The sequence below is a fragment of the Sphaeramia orbicularis genome, chromosome 1 (assembly GCF_902148855.1).
Source record: "Sphaeramia orbicularis chromosome 1, fSphaOr1.1, whole genome shotgun sequence".
NCBI lineage: Eukaryota > Metazoa > Chordata > Actinopteri > Kurtiformes > Apogonidae > Sphaeramia > Sphaeramia orbicularis.
Genome location: NC_043957.1, coordinates 34,955,068 through 34,980,244, shown reverse-complemented (window position 1 = coordinate 34,980,244; position 25,177 = coordinate 34,955,068). Strand labels below are relative to the sequence as shown.

Here is a 25,177-nt window from a genome sequence, read left to right as displayed (position 1 = left end):
CTCATTTGGGTCAGACCGCTAAAATATTATCATAATAACCTATAAATAATGAAAACTGCAGATTTTAATCTTTTAGTGTAAAAAAGTACAATTACATGAAAATGTTTATATCAACAAACTATCCTCTTCAAAAAAATGTGAATAACCTGAATATGAACAACCTGAAATGTCTTAAGAGAAGTACATGCAATTTTACCAATACTCTACCTGTTACTAAATGTTTTGTGTATTTGTAACTGTAATGTAAGTTGTAATGCACATGAATAAACGATAAACTGAGGCAGAATATTGTTAAAATTGCACTTGTTTAACTTAAGACATTTAAAGGTGTTCTTGTTATTCAGATTTTTAAGGAAAACGTTGTAGATGTAAACATTATCATAATGTAATTTTACTTTTTTCACAGCTATTGTTTTACTGATCGGGCCCACTTGAGATCATATTGGGCTGAATTTGGCCCCTGAACTAAAATAAGTTTGACACCCCTGGTCTATTATGATGATATATATTTGCATTGACTTTTAATTTGCAGATTACCTCATGTGGGCCAGTTAGGGTCAGCTGTCGGGCCGCATGTAGCCTTACAATGCCCAGGTCTGCTGTATACTTAGGAGAGAATGGAGGGTGGGAAAAAAAAAAGAGAGAATTCAAGCATTTTCAATAAAAACACTTTAATAGAGAAACAAATAAAAAAAGAAAATAAACCTTTGAAACACAGTCTAAATCCTTTATTGTAACCACCACCAATTGAAATGAAGAAGAGCAAAACAGATCTATTCATTAATTTTGTACCCATGATGGAGGAACCAATGGGACCGGGCGGCTGGGAGAACAGGTGAGCCATTGATTCACTGCAGCAAAGGGAAGAACAGAGGAGAGCAAACAGAGAACAGGAGGAGATGTGGTGTTTGGAGAAGGCTGAACACAGTGCTCTCTACTGGCTGGGCAGAAGGTTGCTCCCGTTCTATGTGCCACAGGTCGGTTCAGTTTCGATTTCTTTTAAAGGCAACACAGTATGTTTTAAGAAAAAAAAAAAAAAAAAATCATACGACAACCAGCTTCAGTTAAAAAGTAAAGACCCTCCGTTTCATAGCAAAGTTTCTGTCGGATTTTTCTGAACATTACTGACAGAAACCTTGCGTAAAAATCCCTTTAAAAATGTCTTTGGCTCAATCTCCTCTTGCTTCAAAAAATAAATAAACTGTAGCCGGAGAAGCTGTGACATATTAGTATTGCACGACTTCAGAAATTAGCCAATGACTGTTTGGTGGAAAAACAGATCCTACCAACCTCAAAAACATACCAGGGAGCAACCTCAGAGTTAGCCCTGCTGAGTAACTGCAGATTAAAAAAAAAAAAAAAAAAAAAAAATACATGACCAATACATATCTGCTTGACATGTTAGTAAAATATTATAATAGTTTTGCTGATAATGTCACAAGTTATTGTACACATGAAATAATATACCAAAATTTGACTCGGTAGGTTGAACAAAAGCTTTTTTTTTTTTTTTCTTTTTTTTTTTTTTTCTTTTTCATCCACAAATCAATACAAACTGATAAAAACAGGGATTAAAACCAGCCAGGTCATCTCAACATGCATGAAAAGAAAACATTCTTCACATTGAAAACAAAATAATCCATGTTGATTGTTGTATAGCCGTGTGAAGTATTGACAAAACAAAACAGGACAAATCCAGCAACATATACTAAAAAATATGTATTGTACAGTGAAATAAGTTGTCTGATGCAGCTGCAACATAAATTCTCCTCTTTGTCCCATCAGCCAGACACCCTCTTTAAAAAAAAAAAATACAGGAAAAAAAAATTGAAATAAAAGAAAACCTTAAACATTACGAGATGTTGCAACTACGAACTGGGTTGCTGTTGTCCATTTCTATAATTATTATTCTTTTTTTTTGTTAATTTGCATAATTAAAAAGGGCATACCTCTTCTTTGAACAGCTTCTACAAAATTGAGGCGCTCCCAAAGTTCTTGTTTGTAAATACCTAGAAAATGCATATTTACAAGTATGTGTTGTTCAAACTGCTAAGTCAAAAACCTGGACCATCGAATTACAATGTCAAAACTCAAAAATCACAATACTACTTTATGAAGCTCTCTGCTGACTGTTTCCAACACATCCAGGTTATTTAGCAGTAGGGTATTAACTTTCTGAGGACGTGACGTTTTAAGAGATTTAATGGTGGCCACATGGAAGCAGAATCATGATCGCGTTATAGTTCTAACAATTTTCAAAAGTGTGACAAAGAATTACATTTAGAACAAGAACAAGCACTGGACGACTATTCCCAGTACTCCAGAAAAAAAACATCCAGAAATATGTGTTATTAGGTTTCACCTGCGTGGGGGAATGATCGCCTTAAATCATCTGGGGTTTACTTGTGTACCAGGACAATTCATGTGCAAACATTAAGATCCCCCTTTTCAGGACTTAAAAACAACAAAAATAAAATCAAATAAAAAAGGATTACAGAAGTGACGTCCATAAGTGGCTGCAGTATCAATACAACAAACAGATCTGACCAAAAACTGAACCAAAAGACAACTTCACCAATTCATTCTCATTGTGCACAGACTAAAAACAGACAAATTGTCATTTGTACGTTTTAAAACTCGCCTGTCTTGGTCAAATCTCAAGCAGCGTTTGGTTAGAATCAGGGCAAATCTTCGTTTTAATTACACTAGAGCTAAAAAGAAAAAAAAAGTACAGTATGATTAAGTTGTTCACCTTTATGCTTATGTAAATTTATAATTGTATTTGAAGTTCATGTCAGAATAGCACCCAAAATCGTGACTATTCGCTTCAGTTTCAGGCTATATATTTGTGACATTTTACACCACACTTGAGATTTGACCAAAAACTCGACATGTGCAACCATGTGACTGACAGTGTAGCTCACAACCTCAGTTACAACTTACTGACCGTTACACACCACTCTAACCTTAGCAGTCTCTTCACTTTCACAAACCTTCAGAGTACGGCAATCTTTTAAAACCATAAGCAACAATACCATAAAAAAAAAAAAAAAAACTAAAGAAAAAAAAACAAAAACATTTCATGTCCCCCAGTAGTTATTGAAGTCATTTCCTGGGTGAAGATTTTGTTTTCATTGACACCGGCTGAAAAACTGCCACAACAATAATGTCTTAAAAATGGGAGAGAAGAAAATAAAAAAAATCAAATGACTGAGCATCGGCCACAAGCGAAGCAGTGTGGGGGTAATCGTATCATAGAAAGGGATGCCTCGGTTTTCTCTGACTCTTAAATTTAAAAAAAAAAAAAAAAAAAAAGAGGAATGGACGACATGGTTGTTGCTATGTTGACAAAGTCACTCTGCACCTATTGTTGCTGATAAGACAGTGAAAGGTAAAATATGCATCAAAATTTATAGTTATTTTTCAGTAAAATAAGAATCACATTTATTTCTAAATAATTGGAGGTGATTCCACGTACGGACTTCTAAAAATCCAGGATCAGAAGCCAACAAATGGAAAAGAAAATCATAATGCAAAGGCTAGCATGATACAGAATTTAAGGACATGTCTGTGGCATACAATTCAGTCATTTATTTTCTTTTTATGTACAGATTAGAGGAAAATTTATCTACTTCTATACACTGTTCCATGTAGTTTCTGTATTGGTTGACCACTTAGCTTAAGTCCATTTCCACAACTACAGTAGTATGAAAATCAAGACGCAACATCCACTCAAAACTGAGGAATACAAAATAATAAAAAATAGAAGGAAAAAAAAAAACATATTCATTTAGTAATCAACAAAACCAACTTCAATAAGGAAAAGTATGCAGGCAGCTAAGTGGTCAACCAAATCTTGACCCTTTTTTTTTTTATGTTTTTCTTTTTTTTTTTTTTTTTTTTTTTTTTATCGTTTTACTTTTTGCATTACGTACATATACAAGTGTAGATAATATAAGTATATATTCATATATACATAATGTGTATGTATATATACTAGTAATGCATTCATTATATATACTTATTTTCTTCACAGATATGTGAAACAGGAGAAGGGATGACAAAAAGTTAAAATGAAACAAAATTCTGAAAACAAATCTATTGATAGAAACAATTTGTAAATGCACTTTGCACTATTTTTTTGTGTTTTTAGAAAGAGTTTTGCATTTTTTTTTTTTTTTTTGGTTTGGTTTTGTATTTTATTACTCATTTATTTTGTGGGGGGAGGTGACACTCACTCGAGATGGGGAAATAGGAGTAGTACCCATTGCTACTATTAGAACTTCCTATACTCAGCTCTTGTAGGAGGGACAGAGGGTCGCTGTTCTTTTTGACCTGTTCGGGCCGAATGGCTCTGGGCTTGGGTGGAGCGCGGAGGGCGCTGGCATAGGACATGGTGGGGGGTTTGGTTAAGTTTGGAGCCCCCTGGGCGGGCTCGGTGGGAGCCTGCGGTGGCTGCTGCTTGTTATTGGCCATGAGCGGCGGGAACTGTCCAAGGTGCTGAAGGGAGTTGAGGGAGTGTGGGTGTGTCTGCTGTGCTGCCGTGGCCTCCGCTTTCACCTGCTCCTCTGTCTGACGAAGGGCTTTGGAAGCTGCTGGTTCCAGGAGAAAAAACACAAGACACAGACATTAGCCTCCGATGCTATATTTAAAGCCTTTGTTTCCACACCTAAAACTGTTGACCTAAATCGCTAGAGCTGGATATGTTCGACTGATTTGATAAGTTATACAGTGGCAAGAAGTACAGTAATTATACAAAGATTAGCACTAGACAATGCTCTCATGCTAGCTTTTAAGTTCATAAGAGCTGCACATCCTGTTACAATCTTTGTTAAGGTAAGAGTTTGACATTTTTTTGTATACAGATATTACTGAAACTATGATGCTTATTTTATTCTCTCTCTCTCTGTTCTACATCTCTGGCAGAAAAGTGAGAGACTGATCACCACAATGTTTCAGCATTTTTAATATCTTCAAGTCCTGTCAAAAGGCTGAAAGGTCCAAAGGGTAAAAGCCATTAAACTACTAGAATGAACAGGAGCTTCAAATCTCCCAAACATGAAATAAAAGAAACTACTGTCTATGTTTTTGATAATACTAACCTAAAAGGTCACGGTGTTGAACGAGTGTGCCGGCTCCGTTACATGGAATGTTCTGAAACGGACCGGGACCTCCTCCATTACTGGGCCAGGGGTCATGTGCGGGGTAACCGTAGGGGGCGTGAGGGTGCTGATGATGCTGTAGGTGCGCATGGGGGTGGTCCTGGGGGTCTGATGTACAAGGCTGAGGCTGCTGAGACAGGGCATTGTGGTTGTTGGCTGGAGATGGTTCATCAGGGTAGCTAGACGAGATACGGCGCTGATAGAGAGGCCGACCTGGTCCTCTGGGTTCATACTAAACAAACCAACACAGGACGAAAGAAGAAAGGGAGGGGACAAGAAAGACAAGGAAAGAACATTAAAATCAGTGACATGAGGCGTTTAAGAAGTAGAGAGTATGTAAAAATAAGCTCTTGGACCCTTTTCAGGTGGCTCAACTATTTTTTGTTTTTATACACTTTGCTAGTAGTATTACAACTATAGAGTCATTCTGATGTTACGTTAGTTGTAAAAATGTGGACTACACTCCAAATGGATCAAAAAAATAGAAGTACTGATAATAGTAAAAGAAGAAGGTATTCATCTGGTATGTGAAGGCTTTTTTCTTTCCAGTGGAGTATACAGTCAATTTTTGCTGCACAAGACAATGACAAATGAGACTGTTTTCTTTGGTGTAGTTTTGTAATTTTTTTTGTAGTTCCGAAAACGTACCAAACTTTGATTTATTCTCCACATATTCCATTCCAACTAATCCTAAAGAGCTTCTTAAACAGTTTCCACTTTGGATCCAAAAGATATCCTTATGTTTAACCTCAGACAGTTTAAAAAAAGAAAGAAAAAAAAAAAAGTATTTCTGTACTAAAATGACTCTTTAAATCGCAAAGGTTGCAGACCCATGAACAGGGCTAACGTACGTGGTTTTCATTATTAAACTGCAAAAAAACGACAATGTCCTATGTTTCCTCCTTTTTGTCAGTCGGTGTTACTGATGGTATTGCATAATATGAGAATGATGGTTGTAAATCTTATGTGATATCATATATTCTTTCATACACCCTAAAGTTCCCTAAAAAAAAAAAAAAAATGAAACAATAAAAACAAACAAATACTGAACTAAAACTCACCAATTCTCCAATATAAGAACAAAACTACAGCTCTAATTGGGCCAATTTCAGATCTTTTCCCCAAATTTTCTACTGAAAGATAAGAAATGTGATTGGATTACAGGCCTATGGGGCTTTGGTGGAGGTTTACTTTTTACAAGACAGCGCTTTGCCGCGTTTATATTTAAACAGTATTTTTTTTTGTTTGTTTTAACTGGTTATGACTCAGTGGTCATTTCACTATTTCACCATCCAGAGTAACACCCCAAATGAAGAAGGCTTACCTCGTCTACACTGTGAAGGGCTGTAGGTGCTGAGGTTCTGGGGGACAGAGGGTGGTAGGACTCCTGGTCTGGACCTTGACTTTGTTGGTGTTGTTGATGCTGCTGGTGCTGATGGTGAAGCTGCATCAGGTGGACTTGCTCCTGCCTGCTGGGGTGAGCCATGAGAGGCAGCCCGTAGCGAAGTCCATGGCCCTGGTTGCCTAACAGATGGTTCTGCTGGGGTGGGCTCACTGAGGCAGCTCCACCATGGGACCACTGGGTCTCTTGCAGAAGGTATTTGACCTGGGATGGAGGGGGGCTGGCAGACTGAGCTGGTGGCTGATGTGGGTAGTTATCAGTACTGTAGAGGTGATTCACTGGGTGCTGCTGCTGCTGCTGCTGCTGCAGTGCTGGGTTGTTGAGAAGGTTGTCGCTAAGGAGGTCACGGCCAGTGTCGTGGGAGTAAGGTCCTGATGGGAACGGGCCAATGTGATTTGAGGCGGGGGCTAGACTGGATGAAGGGTCACCTGAGGCACGGGACTGGGACTGGGACTGGCGGTACTGGAGAAGGCGAGACTGAGGTGGGGGTAGCATCTCAGCTGCCTCTCTGGGTTCAGGCTGCTCCTGTGGGGGCATCTCTCTCAAAAGGCCCGGGTACCTGGAATTAAAGGCATTTGTTTACATTTCACATTTTTACAGCATGCAAAAGAGGTCAATGGTAAAATACACCGTGCAATCCCATTCAAGATTGTATTGCATGTGTGAAAACAATCTCTGACCATAATGGTTTTTGTATGCCGATACTGGTGTAAGTGCAAGTGAGACTGATCTAATACTGCAGTCCTGTCTTATATTGCATCTAGAGGCAGTACAGTAAGCGTTGGAGGGAAGCTATTGTTTTAGATCTGAAAAGTCAAGGTGAGAGGGCACTGCAGTGGTGAATCCAATACTGAAGGGTGCATTAGACATATAAAGCTCTATCAGAGTCTTGCTATTGTCTCAGTCTCCTTTGGGAGTGGACAGAATAATGTTGGAAGAATGACTGGATATAAATACTGTATGTCTGAAATACAGCCGAGATAGTATGGGTGAAATATGGTCTGATAGTATCAAAAACATTTCAGTTGAGCTTCTTTGTTTGTTAAAATGCATATTGAGAAAAGCAATAAAATAGAAAGAGATGAGTATAGTATTTAATTATGGTTTATAAAAGGTTTTGTATAAAGAGGTGGTAAGTCAAACCTGTTGAAAGGTGGCCCAGTGGAGGCAGAAGGAACAGCTTCGTCCTCCATGTTGGCACTAAGACCCCAACTCGCTGCTCGGAGCAGATGATGTGGGAAACGAGCCATACCGGGTTGAGGAAGGTGAGCAAGCTGTTGGGGTAGAGTGAATGCGACGCTGCCCTGGAGGAAAGGGCCGGCTGCCTCCCCCCATTGGCCCAGTCTGGCCGCCTGCTGCTGCTGCTGCTGCTGCTGGCTCAGGGCCTCGAGAGATATGGAACCCTGAAGGTCTGAGGAGACAGCCATGGGGCAAATTTTAGAGAAACTGGTGATGTGCTCACCACTTCTTTGGGAAACTATGAATGAGCATCTATATAAAATTCACAACAGTATCACAGCTAGACGTTAAACATGTTTAGTAATTACATTCATATATTTTATATTCATTATGATTTGATTCTGAGAAAAGCAGAGCTCAGCTCTCAGAACCACCTCCCACTTAAATGTTGGAAAGCAAGATTAGTTTTCACATTTAGAAATGTTTGCATTTGCTTAAGTGCCTTAGCAGCACCGTGACACACTCAATTCACAGTAGGCTCAGAGGAATATGAAAACCTGCTGAGCATCTATGGTGGTTAGAGCTGGAATCAGAGTAAGGATTGGAAGAAAATGGCATGCAAAGAAGGCTGTTCTCTGAGCCGAGTTTGCCTAAGGCACAAGCAAGTAGTAGCAGTTGCAATGTAATGGAGAGAGGGGCTACATTCCCTCTGCTGTGCCTGTACTGATAAAAGTGAGAAGAAAGAGCTAATGTGGATCCATTAGAGTGTGTGTTGTGCAGTGAGTGAGGACAGGATCATTCACTTCACTAAACATCTCATGAGCTAGAAATTGTTTGGATTCTGAAATAAGTGAAAACAAATTTAATCTCCTTTCTGAGATAATACAGGTAAGGATGGAATGATCAGATAATCAACTGAGTTACTTAAAAAAAATGTTCATTTTATTACTGCATTTGAGTAAAAGTCAAAAGGAAAGGAAAGGTTCGGGTTTTCAGTGTTCAGTGGGTAAAATGCAAGGGAATTTGGATGAATCTAACCCAGGATACAGTACTTTTTCCTACTTTATTACAGGTGGCGTCAGTTGTTAACACTTTCAGTGCCATGGGCCGATTAAATCGGCTTTACGAAAACAACCTGTAAAGTGCCACGGGCCGATCAGATCGGCTTTGGAGAACACGCCACATTTGTGTACAAACAAACCATCCACCCCCATTTCTTTCTCACATTTCGATGACGTTCTTTCTGTGTCCCCCTTTTGAGACCAATCAGACGGGAATTTGAGGTCACGCGACCGAATAATATTTTTATATCTTTTTAATGTTTCTTATTCTCCGGTGTTTCATCAGAGGGAGCCCTCCATGCCGGGGGGCGGCTGTGGACTCCGGGGGCTGTGGCGCCTTCTCTCACTGGGGTCCGCTCCTTTCTGGTGGGTGGGGGTCCCAGTTGGCCCTCTCCCACTAGTTGGGATGCGGGGCTGTGTTGCTGGTGCCTGGTCGCCGGGGTCGGCGGCTGCCTCCTGGTGCGGATGGCTCCCTGAGACAGCGCCTCCTAAATTGATGTTTTACTTTTACTTGTACATTTTTGTTCTGGTCTACCCGTGCTCAGTCAGTCTTCTTAAGTATGTGTGAGCTTGTGGGTTTGCATATATATGTGTGTGTGTGTGTGTGTGTGTGTGTGTGTGTGTGTGTGTGTGTGTGTGTGTGTGTGTGTGTGTGTGTGTGTGCGGGTGAGTGGGTGGGTGTGGGTGGGTGGGGGGCGGTACTGATTTTTAAACTGATATGTAAAGCACTTTGTGCTACAGTTTTTAATGTATGAAAAGTGCTATATAAATAAAGATTATTATTATTATTATTATTATTATAAATTATGCAAATTACGATCAATAATGAATTAGCTGCGTCCGGTGCGTTTTGGATCTAATCAGCAATCGGTCGGATGTTACCGAGCGGTTTCCTGCAGGATTCTTCAAATATTATAAAAACGACGCGAAATACTGAAAAACGGCCAAATTCTGTGGCACTTTTAAGGCTTATTAGCCCCTTAACTGTCTGGCACTTAAAGAGTTAAGATGCCAATATTACCAACCATGTTCAGGTGGGAAGCAGAGTAATTATCCCCTTAACCAAAAAGCCAATAATGGACAAACACTCAGTGGCTCTCAAATGGGTCTGTGTTTTTAGCAGACATAATGGGGTAGGTGGGGTACTATTCTTGTTATAATCAGAATTTTCACCACAATGCCAATAATGATTACACAGTGATCCTTTAAGTAAATCTACCACCAAAGTCACTGTCTAACAAATTCATGATACAAATATATATATCATATTCTCATAGTAACTCACCTAAACTTTCTCCGAGGCTTCCATCCTGTCCGTCCTCCCCAAAGCTATTGACCCTGTTATGCTGTGACAGGCCGGGATGGTGGCCACCTGGGTGGCCCATTGAAGTCCTTATGGGGCCACTCATATCCTCCACCCCTCCAGACTCTGGTCCATCCAGAGTAGGGGACTGGACAGCTCTGTGGGGGCCTATGGGGCCGCTAAAGAAGGAAGCACTGTGGCTACCACCAGTGTAGGCAGGACTAAGCTGTTGTTGCTGCTGTTGACTCTGCTGGGCCATCCCTGGGTGCTGGGGCTGGTTGACCCGATAGGGAAGCCTGGAGAGTGGATACTGTGGAGGATAGGCTCTTCCACTGGCAGGATGTGAAGGAAAACCAGGGTTGGGTGGTGCCAGGTGGTAGTTGAGGGATCTTTGGGCAGCTGAGGGGTCTTTTCGATGGAGCAGCGTATTAGGAAAACCAACAAGCCCATCTGTCTGCGAGTCTAGATTTCGACTTTGGCCTGTGTCTAAATCTCCCTGCGGCAAAATGTAAACACAGTCAAATCAAAGGCATAGACTGCAGGATTATTTATACATTATAAATAAACAAGCAAGATTTGAATATGTTTTCCAGCCTTACTAATGTCTGCCTACTATTGAAAGATAAGTTATCCAAAAAAATGAATAATTAAAATCAAAAATGTGAAGGACTTGCCTGTTTATCCTTCACGTCTGCAGTTTTCCGCTCTGGCGTCTGAAGTCGACTCTGCTCTGACTTTGGACACACTTCAATTTTACCTACGACGATGTCAGAAATTCCTTACTATACATGTCACTATACAGTACTCTTTCTGTATTTAAATGACACTAAATTACATTACTTATGACAGTATATTAAACACACCATTTCTGATGGGGTCTGCCTGTAGCTCCTTGTCTGGGCTGGGTTGGCCCATTCCTAGGGGGGAAGGGTGGGCTACCCCACTGTATGGGATGGGAGAGCTTCTATTCTGGGCTTGCAACAGGTTGAAGTTGTAAGCCATGGCTGCCTGGTGGCTCATGATGCGAGGATCCACAGCAAAACGATTCTGATAACCTGGCCAAGGCAACTTGGGTGGGGGTGGGGGGGTAGGATGTTATTGAAATGTAATGGCAACAGAAGAAGTGTTTTTGCAAAAGAGAGTGTACGTATCCTATAAACCCAATGGAGTGACTTATGTCCACAATACAGACCTTATAAGACAGACTAAGGAGGCATTTTTTCATGTAATCATACAACCATAGAACTGTTGTTTGTGTTTTCATAGCATTCAAGCTGAACACTGACATTTAGTGAGGGTAATGTGACAAATGTGGCATGTGCTGCACACTCTATTGTAATGCAATTAGCAAATTTGTTATTTCTAGGCATTACCATCTCTCTTCGAACTAAGTATATAGTTAAAAAAAAAAAAAGACAAAACGGTCTACTTTATGAAATGTGATGTTTGTCAGAAAACTTACAGGCAGGGGCATGGACATGACCATGTTTCCACCATACACTGCTGGAACGTAGAGGATACTGGCACCGGTGTGAGGATCTATCCTCTGGACAGGACTGGGGGACTTGCCCATGCCAGCTTGTGTCCCACTCAAGGGTGGTGTGAAGGCTCGAATCGGGTTTCCCATGAGAACGGCCGGGTTGGGTTGGACTGCAGTAAGTGAAAGCACGACACAAAAGCATGTCTTTGTAACAATGTAATTACTCAGAGAAAATTTCAGATGAAGAGCATCTTCAGTAAGTGTGGTACAATGTATGCTCTATAGCTGATGGCCTGCTTAGGTAAATATTGAAATAAAAGTGCAATAAACTTAATTAGTCACCTTTGAAGTTTAAGCTCATGTGGCTGGTTGACAATTTGTAGCCGAGCCAAAACAATTGTCTTCTCCAAATAAATACTGTGTTAATTTCTAGCTGTATTGTTAAAGGCTCAATCAATCTGATGGTTTCAATAGCCTCAGGCCTTCATGCACCATTCTGCATACACTGGTTTTGTTCTAATCTATTTCCCTCTATATTTGACCTACTTCAAACATGAATGACATGGGCTTAAAGACTGTTAGATACAATCTTTCTAGAGATGTTCCAATATCACAGTTAACACTGAATTTGTGCAGGGCTTTTATGTTGCAGATCCCGGGACAGTTAGACCTCAAAGGGACTTCTGAAAATAACAAAAAATGTCTGATTTCTTACAAAACTGTGTTGTTGTTTTTTTTAAATAAATCCTATACTTTTTTGAGTAAGCCTAAAATTATATCTGCATTTGATACCTGAAACACACTTTGTCTGGTGGCAATGAAAATGACTTTGTATTGTTAACTTGTTTTATGAACTAATTATCAGCTGAGACTGACATGGGCTTTAGTCTATACTTACCATATCCTTCAGGTGGAAGGTGATCTGTATGGTTTGCGTGTTTACCCTGTAACACAAAAAAATTGGGGAATTCATGAAACAAGGCAGAAAGACAACTTGGGCCAAAAGAGGACTAAAAGTAAAGAGGTGAAACATGATGGAATGTATGGTGAATATGGAAGTCTGTGTGTACCAGAACTCAGTGCACAACAGTTATAGTTTGGTCTCAACTGTCTGACATCCGTCTCAGCAGCTACAGAAACAACACCTCATCAGTGGGGGTGGGGTTCGCTGGACAGTAGGGCACAGCTGAATGGATCTGTGATGTTACTGAGTGATAGGAACCCCTTAATTTCTAGTTGATTGTATTGGTCTTGCTAAAATGCAAATGAAAAAAGTGCCGAGCAGCTCTGCTCTATTTGTATAAAATGAACGATAGGGTCCAAATAAGCTGCGATACTTTTTTCCCACTTCGCAATAACACCCTCTTCTTTCTTATCTTGCAAAAAACACATCAACAATTCACTGACAGTTATAGTTGTAGTTTGAGTGTCAAGTATTCTAGTTAAATACCAGCTATGAATATGAAAAAAGACAATTTTTAAAAAGTACCTATAGTATTATCAAAACTTCCCTCATCAGATTAAAAGACACTAATTGTGTTGGAGGCTTTTTTTTTTTTTTAAATAAATGTGAAGCATATTTACCAGAACTGCCCATACACAAATACATCATCTGTGTCAAGAAACAGCACTTCACAACAGGAGTCAACTAGAGCAGGCAAATACACTGTAGTACAACACATCAATTTTTAAAATAAATATATTCTATGTGTGCCTGTGCTGTGTGGCTGTGAGCTCCACTGTATGAAAAGAGAGGCTGTGCGCATCTCTAAAGCCGGCTGATGCTGCAGAGCCGTGGCTCATTAAGCCCAGTGGGTGATGGCAGCAGGTTGGCAGCTGTGGTGATTTCGTTAACCTTTACCTCAGGGTAGGCAGGGAGGACACACAGACACACAAAGAAATTGAAATCCAGGCTTAACAATCAAACAATGCATCCTTCTGCCAACCTGCCATGTTAATTTCCTATCTGTATTGTTTTTCAAAGGCTAACGTGAATGACCGTATAGTAATTTCCTGTTGTGAAAATTAAAATGAGACAATTAGTAGACTGGTGCTTTGCACCAACATCATATGGCTTTTCATCCCACAAACAAGGACTCAATTTATTTTTGATGATTTGTTTTCTAATTCCAAAAACCCATAAAAGACATAGCCAACATATTCCACAAAAACTACAAACCCTACAACATCTGAGCTTTGCAGACAATACCGACCTCGTACTTCATTCTCAATCCATAAATTGAAACATACATATTTATAAAATGGGAGAATATCTGAATGTATGTGTATACATCTGTCCTTTCACTGTGCTCCCTTACCTTAGGGGGTGACTGCTGCTGCTGCTGTTGACCCTGCTTGTTGGAGACAGGCTGTGCATGCTGAGGATGTGGATGGTGGTGGGGATGGAGGGATTGTGAAGTAGAATGGTGCCCCTGCAGGGGCCTGAGAGCACGGGGGATGAACTCTGGGGCTAGTGGGTTAAGGACATAGGTCTTCTTGAGCTCCAGGGCCTCCAGCTGAGCCTTGATCTGCTCAAAGGTGATGCCATGAAGGCTTGAATTTTGGTGGCAGATGGAGATAAAATGCTCCCAGAACTTCCTGGAAATGAGCAAAAACAGGATATATCACATGGAGAACTTTTACATGTATTGTCCTTTATACATCCTCGTTTCGACTGATTTCGATTTGTTCTGTTGGCAGTTTAACAACTGCTCCCTGGTGAATGAAAATACAAAAAGAGTTGGAGAGAAGAGAATAGGAGGAAACCATAGCAAAAACATGCAGATAATTTATGGAAACATAAAGCTCAGAGGCAAATCAGGAGATGCACAGAAGAACACAAAAAAACCTTCCTTGCAAAAGCAGGGATTGTTAGTCACAAAGAGTTAATCACAAGGACAACTGCACTATTTTTCCAAAAAATAAAGATTGTAATTAAATCACAGCAGTAGAACTGTGAGTTACTAGTGAACTAACATTTGAAGCATGCTACTTACTGCCTCATTGTGTAGAGCTAACAATAGTCTGTGACCTGCTCACATCAGTAAAACTGACCTTCGGTTCCCACCTAACGCACCAACGCCTCTCCCTGTTCCACATCTCAGCATTTCTTGCATCAGGCTCACTGACCACTAACTCTAAATCCAATGCATCCACTCTGGAAAGATCAGTTTAATTGCTTTGCTTCTATGGGATGACATTTCCCTACAGCCACAACCACAAAATGCTTGACATGTTACAACAACAAGCAAAGAAAAAAAACAAAAACAAAATGGTTGCTATAGCGATCAGAAATGAGGAAAGGGACTTATAAATGACCACAGAAAAGAGTGACAGCCAGTTTCCATTTATAGACAGAATGAATATATGATGGCAATTTAAAGAACAATATACTGAAGACGACTAACAATTTGCGTGTTCAGCTCAACAAAATGATCATACTTTTATTAAATGTCACTGAATTATTATAAATATTATTTTATACATGTTTCACAGATCTGATAGACTGACATGTTGGTTCTACTTGCCAACAGTCCTAAAAACATCTGATGAGTACAAATAATAAAATCACTTGTAAAGTTTAGTACTGCCACATTGCAAGAACATACCACTAACTTGCCAATTATAAAGCATGTATTTACCTGCAGCGCCCCACAGAGCACAGTGCAATAGGATCTCCCACCACTGCAACCAGGGACTGCGCTCTGGTGATGGCCGTGTTCAGTAGCTTGTAGTTGGAGAGGAATCCGTAGTCCAAATCCTCAGTTGAGTCCTCAACAAGCTGTTCTTTGCGCTTGATGGCTGTCTGCTTGTGCTTGCAGGTATGCCGTGTCCGCACCGTGCTGAGAAATAGCACCCGAAACTGTTTACCTGCGAACAAATTTGTCAAACAAGTCAAACACGTTATTATCAACAGACGCAAAAAAACATCTAAGATAATTTCAAATGAGATTTCTTTTCTGAAAGGAGCAGATAGGGATTATTTAATGCTGCATGGTTTTTTCACCAAGAAGACATCACACACACACAAAAAAAAAACTTTTATAAGTAAACTCTCGACTGAGTAACTATTATATTCATTAGTTAGATATTAAATGCACCCACTTGTGTTTAAAGTGTTGTTGTGCTACATATAGTGTCAATGTGTCATAATCATAAATGGTGGAGCCACTATACAGAAAAAGTCCACAGGCTTCTCTGTTCCACAAGACTTCACAAACTCACTAAATACAGAAAAAAGGCCTACTGGTGATTTAATCCTCTTAAAAACGCCAGACACTGTTGATAGACCAAATAAAAAAAAAACAAAACATCAACCATGAGTGAGCTACATTTAAAATCTGAGCACTAGCCAGAGTGCAGAGCAAATTTCTATGTTTTCATGTGTCCACATGTTTCATGACTGATTAATGAGTAGTTAATGATCTGTGGAAAGCAGCTGGATGCAATACAAGTGGGAAATGTGGAAGACGTTTGCAGAAGAGAGATGGGGAGAGAAGCCTTTACATTCTCTTCATACCAAGACCAAAAGTAGAAGCCAAATCTGAAAAACACCTCTGGGATAATGCATCTGCCTCTATAAGCTTGTTAATGTTAATTGCTAATTATGTTAATTGTAATCGTGCCATTACACAAACAGAAATGATCTGGATGTAAACAAAAAAAAAAAAAAAAAAAAAACACCAAACCTTATGGAGAGTTATTAATGAGGCACTTAGAGATTTAAGCTCTGGATTTGTTTGTCGGTTTCTACTGTAAAAAAGATCACAGCTGCTCCTCTTTGCAAAAAAAAAAAAAAAATTCCTTAGAGTGATCATTACGAGAGCTGAGGGATGAATTACGTCATTGAACGCCTCGATGTTAAGCCATCAGTTATTTTAAATCTTCATAAAAACAGTTAAAAACAAGTGAAAAAGTAAACTGAGCTTACTAATACACCCCACGCCGGATTGCACAACACTTTCTGCTCACCAATACCTGCCTACCCAGGAATTCCTTTTCAGTTTTAACTTTCAATCTTTTGAGAAAAAAAAAAAAAGCCAAAATTGAGAGGAAGGCACATGTAGAGAACATGTGTTGAATTTAAAAAGAATTGGGTGAAGTGTCAGAAATCGGTTGGATAGAAGGACAAATTCCTGATATATCTATATACCCCCACCTGGGCCAGGGGCAAAAATAAATAAATAATAAAAATCACTCGTATTAAAATGCAATTAACTGATTAATTCTTCCTCTCACCTTGGACATTGAGCACTCTTTCCACGCTGACCTCGTGCATTCTCTTCTTTCTGAGTTCTGCACGAATGCGAAACACCTGGTCGGCATATGGTGACACTACCCCGATGCTGCCCTCATCCAGTTTACCCCAGGCCACTGGCCACTTTTTGCGCAACTCCTCCACTCGCTCCACAATCTCAAATACCTGTACAGACAGAGAAAAAAACGTGACAAAAAGGAGGGATGACATGGTTGAAATCCCCTCCTGTGAAATCACTCAACAGGGTGAATAAACAGAACAGTGGGGACTGCGATATTTAAAGAACAAATGAGGCTTTATTTTCTTTATGGCAATGAAGCATCCAAGTGAGGTTGTGGCATTGAAGTATAAAGCTTGGTAAAAGTGAATGTGAATAAAAAATATTTCCTTATTATTCCAGACCAGCAATAAAAATATATTGGTAAATGTGTAAGAAGCCCATAGGTTGCATTCCATGTATACAATACCTGCAGTTTAAATAGATTTTGTACAGCAACTAAACCTACCAGATGACCTTTAAGTATTGACCATCTGAGGCTTTTAAGAAATGTAAAATTTGTCACCACATACTCCAGTACTATATAACATATGACAAATGCCTTCATTATGTTCTCATAAAACAAGCCAGTGACCACATCTGCACTCAGCTGCATCACAATCATAAGGACAAGATGTCAATTAACTTTGAGAAGTTGCACACCCCTGTGTCTTGGAAGTAATTTCTGTGTCTCCTTTTACCACATCAAAGTACTGCAATAGGCCAAGATAATAGTTCTTAAAGCTAGAGAGTTGATATTTGGAATCCCTATTGTTTTGTTGTCATCTGAGTAGTTTTGTGAATCGCTGGGGCTTTGAACTGTCAGGGAGCTATCGTCTGTCCGTTGAAGCTAAGCCTATCAAAGACACTTGCACATGACAAACAAACGGACACACTTTTTCTCAACACATTCTAATTCTGCAACATTATGATAGTGTTGGTAATGGTTTGATGTGGGTGTTGTGCCAAAAACATGCAAGGAAATTCATTTGGCATTGCTGACAGTTTGAGAGCAAAATCCAAAAGATTACACAGTTTAATTGGATGGAATATGCCAGTGAAGGGTCAGAGGTCCCCAAGTGACTCTAAACAGGAACGAATCAAGGGACGGAGCTGTCTGTGAGTCATGCATCATGGCTGTCAAACGGAGCTGCTGTTTGGGCCTTAATTAAGTGTATGGGTTTCATCCTCAATTATAATTAAAACACATAGGATGTTCCAGTTCATGGTGATGATGGGAAATAAACAATGCTGATTAAGTCATGATCATCTTACTGTTCTTGACTTCATTCAACCAAAATTGAATGAATAATCTACATTAATTGAAACCAAATCTGAGAATAATTTATGCTAAACATTACCGGTAGTCTGACATTCACACACAATTTGAAAGATAAAACACTGCTGCTGACTGACTGGATGAGTTTACATTCTAGTGTTAGCAAATCTATACAACCACGAGCTCGACTATTATCAGCGAGTATTTCTGCTACTTCAGTTCCTGGAATAAATGTCCTTAGAACACATACTTCCGTACATGTATTTAACTCATTCATAGGTTGCATCTTCCAGTACCTCAGCGTTGTTGTAGTAGGCAGTGCTGTTCTTCTCCTGAACATCTTCTCCTCTGGCTGTGAAGAATGTCAGAGGATAGAAGTCTTTATGGGATGGCTGCTTCCCACTTGCCATTAACTTCCCATCATAAAATAATTCTGATGTGTAGCTGCAGAGAAGAAGAGGAGGAATGGGAAAGAAAATGTGAAAATGACATTATAATTAAAGCCACAGTAAACTTTTAGGGTTAGGATATACAATGCCATAAACCATTGCATACATTTTCACATGCAACAATTCTTTGGAAACATGAGATTATACTGACAATCTGGAAAATGGGTGTCAAATTCATTTCAGTTCAGGGGTCAAATTCAGCTAAATTTGGTCTGAAATGGGCCGGACCAGTAAAATAATAACATAATTATACATAAATAATATCAAGTTCAACCTTTTGTTACATGATAAAAATGTTTGCATCTACAAACTGTCTTTTAAAACAATGCAAACAACAGAACCTAAAATTTCTTGAGAAAAATAAGTGAAATTTTAATATTATGCTTCAGTTTATCATTTATACATGTTCATTACAACTTACAGATCACAGTGGATCTACAAATATACAAAACATTTAGGAATAGGCAGAATATTGTTAAAACTACACTTCTTTTAAGACAATTCAGGTTGTTCATATTTGTTCAGGACATTTCATTTTTTTGTGAAATGATCGTTTTAGTAGAAGTTTAGTGGAAAATTACATAAAAATGTTTGCATTTACAAAAAGAAAAATTTGGAGTTGTGAGTATCCATAGATAATTACAATAATACTTTACTGATCTGTATATGGAACCTACACTAAAATGTTTGTGAATATCTTAAGTGTAATTTTTGCATTTCATAAATTCATCCTATGGTCCGGATTGGAACCGTTGGCAGGTCGCATTTGGCCCTCAGGCCGCATGTTTGACACCCCTGATCTACAAGCTTCAAGAAATAATGTGCTTCATCTGGTCAAAGAGCCAAGATATTAATGAAACAGAATGGTTGAGAATACATTGTATATTATTCTGGAAAGCACCAAAACTTCAAATAAAGATGACCCTCTCAAAATATAATAATAGTAGATTTGTGTATGTTGCTGTAGTTCTGCGATAACATTAATTACCCAAGTTATGAAAAAAACAAAAGTTGCTGCCTTGAAAAACCTCTTTCAACTGTAATGAATCTTCAAATACGACATCATATCTATCTTTCATCAGTACACGCAGCCCCAACAACTGTTTTGTGCTTAATTATTCTTTGACTTCATTTTAACAACTAAATATTAAGCCACTTTTCTTGACAACTCAAGTCTGTAATCAGTTTTTCTCCATTTTTCCACTTTTGCCTCTGACCTCGCACCCTTCCTTTTTCTGCAATATCAAACCTTTTCTCCTACAGTTTTGACACAAGTCAGTGCTGCAGGCTTACACCTACTTGATGATAGCTTCATGGGAGCGGTAGTTCTCACACAGGAGGATGCGACAGGGGAATTCAGGGGGGTAGTGCTCATACAGCCGGTCCAACAGTGACACATGCAGATTGCGCTCCCGTGCAAACTCGCTGTATACAAATGGACTGAGCTGTGAATCACAGGACAGAGCATAAGGAACAGAAAGAGACAGGAAAGAAAGGAATGTGAAGTAAAACACACAAGTTAATCACTTCATTTTAACATGATTCAGTGTTTTCAGTTCAATGTTGCTATGGTACACCATGCACCTCATGTGCTCACATTGCACATAGAAGAAACTTCTTAATATAAACGACTCTGTGCTGGCTGACTTCTTTCAGTTCTTGACCTCTGAAGCTGTGCTAATCAGTAAAATCACATTTGACTAAAGTGGAAAAAAAAAATTGTCACATGGTTTAACATTTCAATCATTTCAAGAGAATGAGTTATGTAATATTCATTAAATTCTATTACATGTTTTACCCATTTTAAAGTCATATTTCAGTTCTCTTGTTTCTAGAATTACAAATAAAGTAGCATGTGCTGTATTTTTCACAGAACCTGCAGTTGCAATCTATGTGAGGGAAATGTCCTGTAACTGGTAAGGCACAATACAGTGAGACTGATACCAAACCACAAGTAGCATTTGAATCCCTTCATCCTGTGAGCAACATTAAGACTTATAGTGTATAAGTCAGTTGTAAATCAGTAAAGACAGCAATTTGTCTTTACCTTACTCTTAATTTATTTCAGCCACGCAGTGGGAGAGGATCCACCAGATTTAATGAGGCCTAATTCAGTCAATAGTAAAGTACATGATCAATAGAGGCCTTGACCTTCATTGACCATTCAGCTCCTGCTTCTAAAGGCGAAGACACACCACACCGACTACCAATCGTCGCCAGAAAAGGTAGCCCAACTATCAGTCGGCTCCCGTCTCCCTGACACAGTGAAAAGAGTGTGAAGAACACACCAAATCAACTACGGACTTCAGTGTATGTTCTGCGCTTGCGTGAGACGTAAAATCTCTCTAAACCCACAGCTCGCTGTCGTCAGTCTTTGTCAGCAGAGAGTGTTGAGTAGTCAAGAAGGGTTGTTGTTATACTTGTTGAACGGATGGCAAGATACTGGCGTTGTCAGCTCTTGGGCTTCTTATGCTCTTGGGCTTCTTATGGAAGAAGAAAAATGTCTGAAGCAAAATCTAAGAAGAAATTGCACTATGCTAACAATGCTAACAGTGTTCACCTCATGGAATTAATGAAGTCAATGGGTAACACTGACTGGTACTCGTTCAGATACGATATGAGCAGTGAATGGTCTATTATAGAAGACAATAATAGTGTGAAGTATCTTGGCACAGCTGTATTCACATGTAAACTTCTCCTTCACTGATTCACTAGTCAAGGGCTGTCCTCCACCAATCAGATTGGTCCAACTGAACGACAGGTAGTGGCCAATTACACATGTTGAATCGGCCGAAAAGACTGGCGACGGCATTAACAACGGCTGATCGTATGGAACACACCAAATAGACTCATGTAACCAACCCCGCCAGACTGCCCGATGATGTCCGACCGCCGAAAATCAGGTTAGTGTGTCTTTGCCTTAATGTTCGACAGAGAAGCTAGGCTGCTCTAAGAGCAAAAAATGAAGACTCAGATGATGAAAAAATATAAAAGGCAGACATGGCTTCTTGAGCAATCGAAACACTAAGCGGATACTCAAGATAGGAGAGAGGAATGAAGAAAATGACTGACAAAGTTCCACACAGATTCAAAGGTGGACATTGTGTTTTAAACCTTCTTTTCTTTGCTTCAAGAAATAGCAGAGATCAAGTAATTAAAGCAGTCGTTGCATACTGGAGTCCTGCCTCGTCTTCATCTACTGCTTACTGGTAATCCTGTGCACTGTCTAAAACCAGGAGAAGAGGAAATAAGGAATTTAATTCCTTGTGTTAGCTGAGAAAGCTTGATTGACATGAGTTTATGTTTGTGTTATCTGTAGCTGAAGTGGTCTCCAAAACCACAGCTCAACAGTGGCTGCTGTCTGGTCTTTTGTATTTGAAGTAGGAAAGATTGGAGACTAATCCAAAGCAAAGACCAAATGGAGTAATTACTATTACTTGATGTCATAGCTTCAATCTGCAGCCTTCAAGGTATTCCTTCGACTTATTTAAGGATACAAAGAAAAGCCTGTAAACATTTGAGAGTAACCCAGCAACTTCATGAAATGGACTTGTATTCTATGACAATTCCATTAGTGGAAAATGCAGCGTCAAAAACTGTCTGAAACCTCTTGTACTGTACATGTTTCATTTGTAACTGAAGTCCTTACCTGCATATGGTCTCCAGCCAGCACGATGCGGGTGGTTTTGCTAGCCAGAGCAAAAGGCATGATGGTTTCACACTCCATGGCCTGGGCTGCCTCATCCAGTAGGATATGAGTGAACAGTCCTGTCAAAACAGATAACACAGTGTATATTTACACAGCACTACTTCAAGTAAATCTACGTCCAAAACTCTGCAATAGTAAAGCGCATAATAATAAGTGTACCTCTGACTCAGAAGTAAAATAACAAAACAGAAACTTGACTATCAAGAGAGAATTAAAGACAAAACAGATGCAGTGCATGCCTTTAATATTAGTGCTGGATAATAAACCACGTTTTTTGCTATTGTAGTAGCAATCGCAACAGCCTGAATCAATAAAAATCATGTCATTTACACGCACCATCCATTCACACACAGGGTGTTAACATTTAACAGAAGGCCTGAATACATGGTCTATGTATTAACTATCTCAGTTAACATTAGATTATTTTATGTCAGTTTGGTGGTGATTGCAAGTTTAGTTTTTATTTAGTACATGTTGTGACATCATTCAAATACTGAACAATAATGCTGCACATTTCGGATTAGATTCTGAACCCACATTTTCTCAAGATTCTCCTTACATGTCTGTACTTCTCTGTGTTAAAAGAGTATCCCATTCTGGCCCAACTCCACACTGCTCTGTCATGCAAAACCGCCCAAATAAACTACAAGTCTCAATGAAGTGAATCTTGCCAGTGCCCAGACTACCTAATGTGTCATAATAATATTTAATGGTTGTTTTATTGGCATATTAGTGAATAACAAATGTGTTCACTGGGAGCACAGACCTGCTTTATTCTGATATTTTTCCCTTTTTTTCCCCCTTTAACCAACCATGTAAAGCAAAAGCAGGGTTTTGTGGAGGTTTTGAAAGGAACGGAACAGTAGCCTAACCCTGATTTAAAAAGCTCAAACGGTGCTCAGCAGTGTGAGGGGAGGGGATGAAACGGCATGGCAAATGAATGCCGGAGCAGGGAGTGGGGAAGAGAGAGGCTGAATAACAACCAGCAAACAGCCTCTAAAGCCTGAACACCATTTCCACAGCAAATGCAGATATGAAATGTGACGGGTGAAAAAAAAACCTAAATAAACTCACGGACTGTCAAAAAGTAAACAAACAACAGAAACACAGGCTTGCAAGAAAAGAGGTGGAGTAGCTTGATTTGAGTCATCATTCACTCTTAAGCCACTGCTTTTGAAAAAATTCCTGCAATACATATTGATGTTTCCTGCTTTCCTCAACTACAAACGTTCAAACCTGTGTTGTCTGTAAGCTGTGTGTGCATATTGCTTAAGGATATGCTGGCACAGTTCCCCTTCTGTGGTTCTGATAAAAAGGCATACTCTTTGTTGCAGTGCCCCATGTTTATGCATATATTTTTGTAGAATCTGATGATCGTCAGACTTAAGTATGTACAGAGCTGTAAAGCTACAGACCATACAAAAAAAACAAAAACGCACTAAGAAAGAAAGAAGCCAGAGATTTTTTAAATGTAATCAAACTGTTTATTACCAATGGGGTAAACAAATTTTGCTTTAACAGACCTCTTTAAACTAGAATAAAAGTCTACATACTGACTTATTTAACTTAAAAAACAAAAAACAAAAAAAACAATATGCTGAGATTTGTGCACATGTGCTTATTACAAGTACAGCTGCAGTTATTTATGATGTACTTAATATTCTAAAATTGAGTCATTTTGCAAGTGGTTTCATTCCTATTAGTATTCCAGCAGGGGAACATGATTGTTTTCCTATGCAAAAATTGTTACTGATTAATTTATGCTCGATATGTTGTAGAATATCTCACTATATTACTTTATTGAAAAACATGTTTTGCTTTCTTTTTACTCACGAAAAAATTGCTCATTTCCTTTAAACAAAGCTTTTACTTTCTTGAGATTCCTTTTTCAGCCCAAACGAAAGCATGCTCAGAAGATTTTGAGCATCATAGACTTACCCCTCATGGTGTAATGTTCTCTGACTGACTGTACTTTGACTGTATAAAAGGTCATATATATTCCACAGACAGTGTGTAATATGAATAAAGCAATGCACATGAGTAACCTATGAATTATTCGCTTTAGTAATCTGGAAACTGTATATACAGGATGCCATCAAAGCTGTGCAATTCTGTCACAATGGTTTCACCGTGTTCACATGATCAAATATTAGCAGGAGCATTAAGTTTTTCTCCCTTTCACACATTCACGTCACAGCATTGAACATTACTTTAATAACAATGCAGCCTTAGTGACTTAAAAACATGTAGATGTGCCTCCCTGTACATCACATGGTTAATTATTGAGGCTGGGCACTTTTGTTGACCTTCGCAATATATTGCAGTCAACAGGATCCCTACTGCATTCTGCCTACTTGCGCTTTAACTTCGATCCACATGAATACATAAGGGCCAAGTAACGCTCACAAATGATGCACATGGGTCATTCCAAATGGGTATGTTTCCCTAGGCAGAAAGGCAGAGATTAGAAGAGGCGAGAACGAGGCAGAGATGGTCTTTATGAGCGCCGCGCAGACATGAAAGAACATGGTGCTTAATGTTTCACCTGGGACATGGCTGCCTGCCTTGGGGAACCTATCTCTAAACCAAATTACATTTCTGGAGCTGCAATCTGTCATTGTGCTAATAACGGTGTTTGAATTTGGACACAACGGTGGTAAGAGAAGAAAGGAGGAAGAACTAATAAGCAGAGGTGAAAGAGATCAGAGCCACATGGTTGCTGAGGTGATTTGAGCAAGAGATGGCTATTTAATAATAAATAGCAGCTCCCTCACTTCACACACCCACTCTCTCACAGTCTCTTTTTACCCTTTTCACACTGCGATACGGACTGTGGAAATGTATGATCAGTGAGACTTG

At 39.3% G+C, this 25,177-nt stretch overlaps 1 protein-coding gene across 3 annotated transcripts in view; it reads right to left on the bottom strand.

The window, feature by feature from the left end:
• Positions 1-654: 654 nt before the first annotated feature.
• The window catches only part of helz (helicase with zinc finger), a 57,260-nt gene continuing 32,737 nt past the window's right edge, over positions 655-25,177 (bottom strand). For 2 of the 3 annotated variants that reach the window (XM_030141225.1, XM_030141231.1), the window contains exons 19-33: positions 22,259-22,377; positions 19,909-20,054; positions 18,457-18,604; positions 16,826-17,009; positions 15,229-15,457; positions 13,906-14,185; positions 12,486-12,531; positions 11,570-11,757; positions 10,971-11,175; positions 10,782-10,864; positions 10,090-10,603; positions 7,708-7,975; positions 6,487-7,123; positions 5,103-5,394; positions 655-4,595 (exon numbers count right to left, since the gene is read on the bottom strand). In XM_030141225.1, the coding sequence (XP_029997085.1) occupies positions 4,207-4,595; positions 5,103-5,394; positions 6,487-7,123; positions 7,708-7,975; positions 10,090-10,603; positions 10,782-10,864; positions 10,971-11,175; positions 11,570-11,757; positions 12,486-12,531; positions 13,906-14,185; positions 15,229-15,457; positions 16,826-17,009; positions 18,457-18,604; positions 19,909-20,054; positions 22,259-22,377 (3,728 nt within the window). In that variant the 3' untranslated portion in view covers positions 655-4,206. The remainder of the gene's footprint in view (positions 4,596-5,102; positions 5,395-6,486; positions 7,124-7,707; positions 7,976-10,089; positions 10,604-10,781; positions 10,865-10,970; positions 11,176-11,569; positions 11,758-12,485; positions 12,532-13,905; positions 14,186-15,228; positions 15,458-16,825; positions 17,010-18,456; positions 18,605-19,908; positions 20,055-22,258; positions 22,378-25,177) is intronic. The other variant, XM_030141237.1, reaches the window with a different exon arrangement.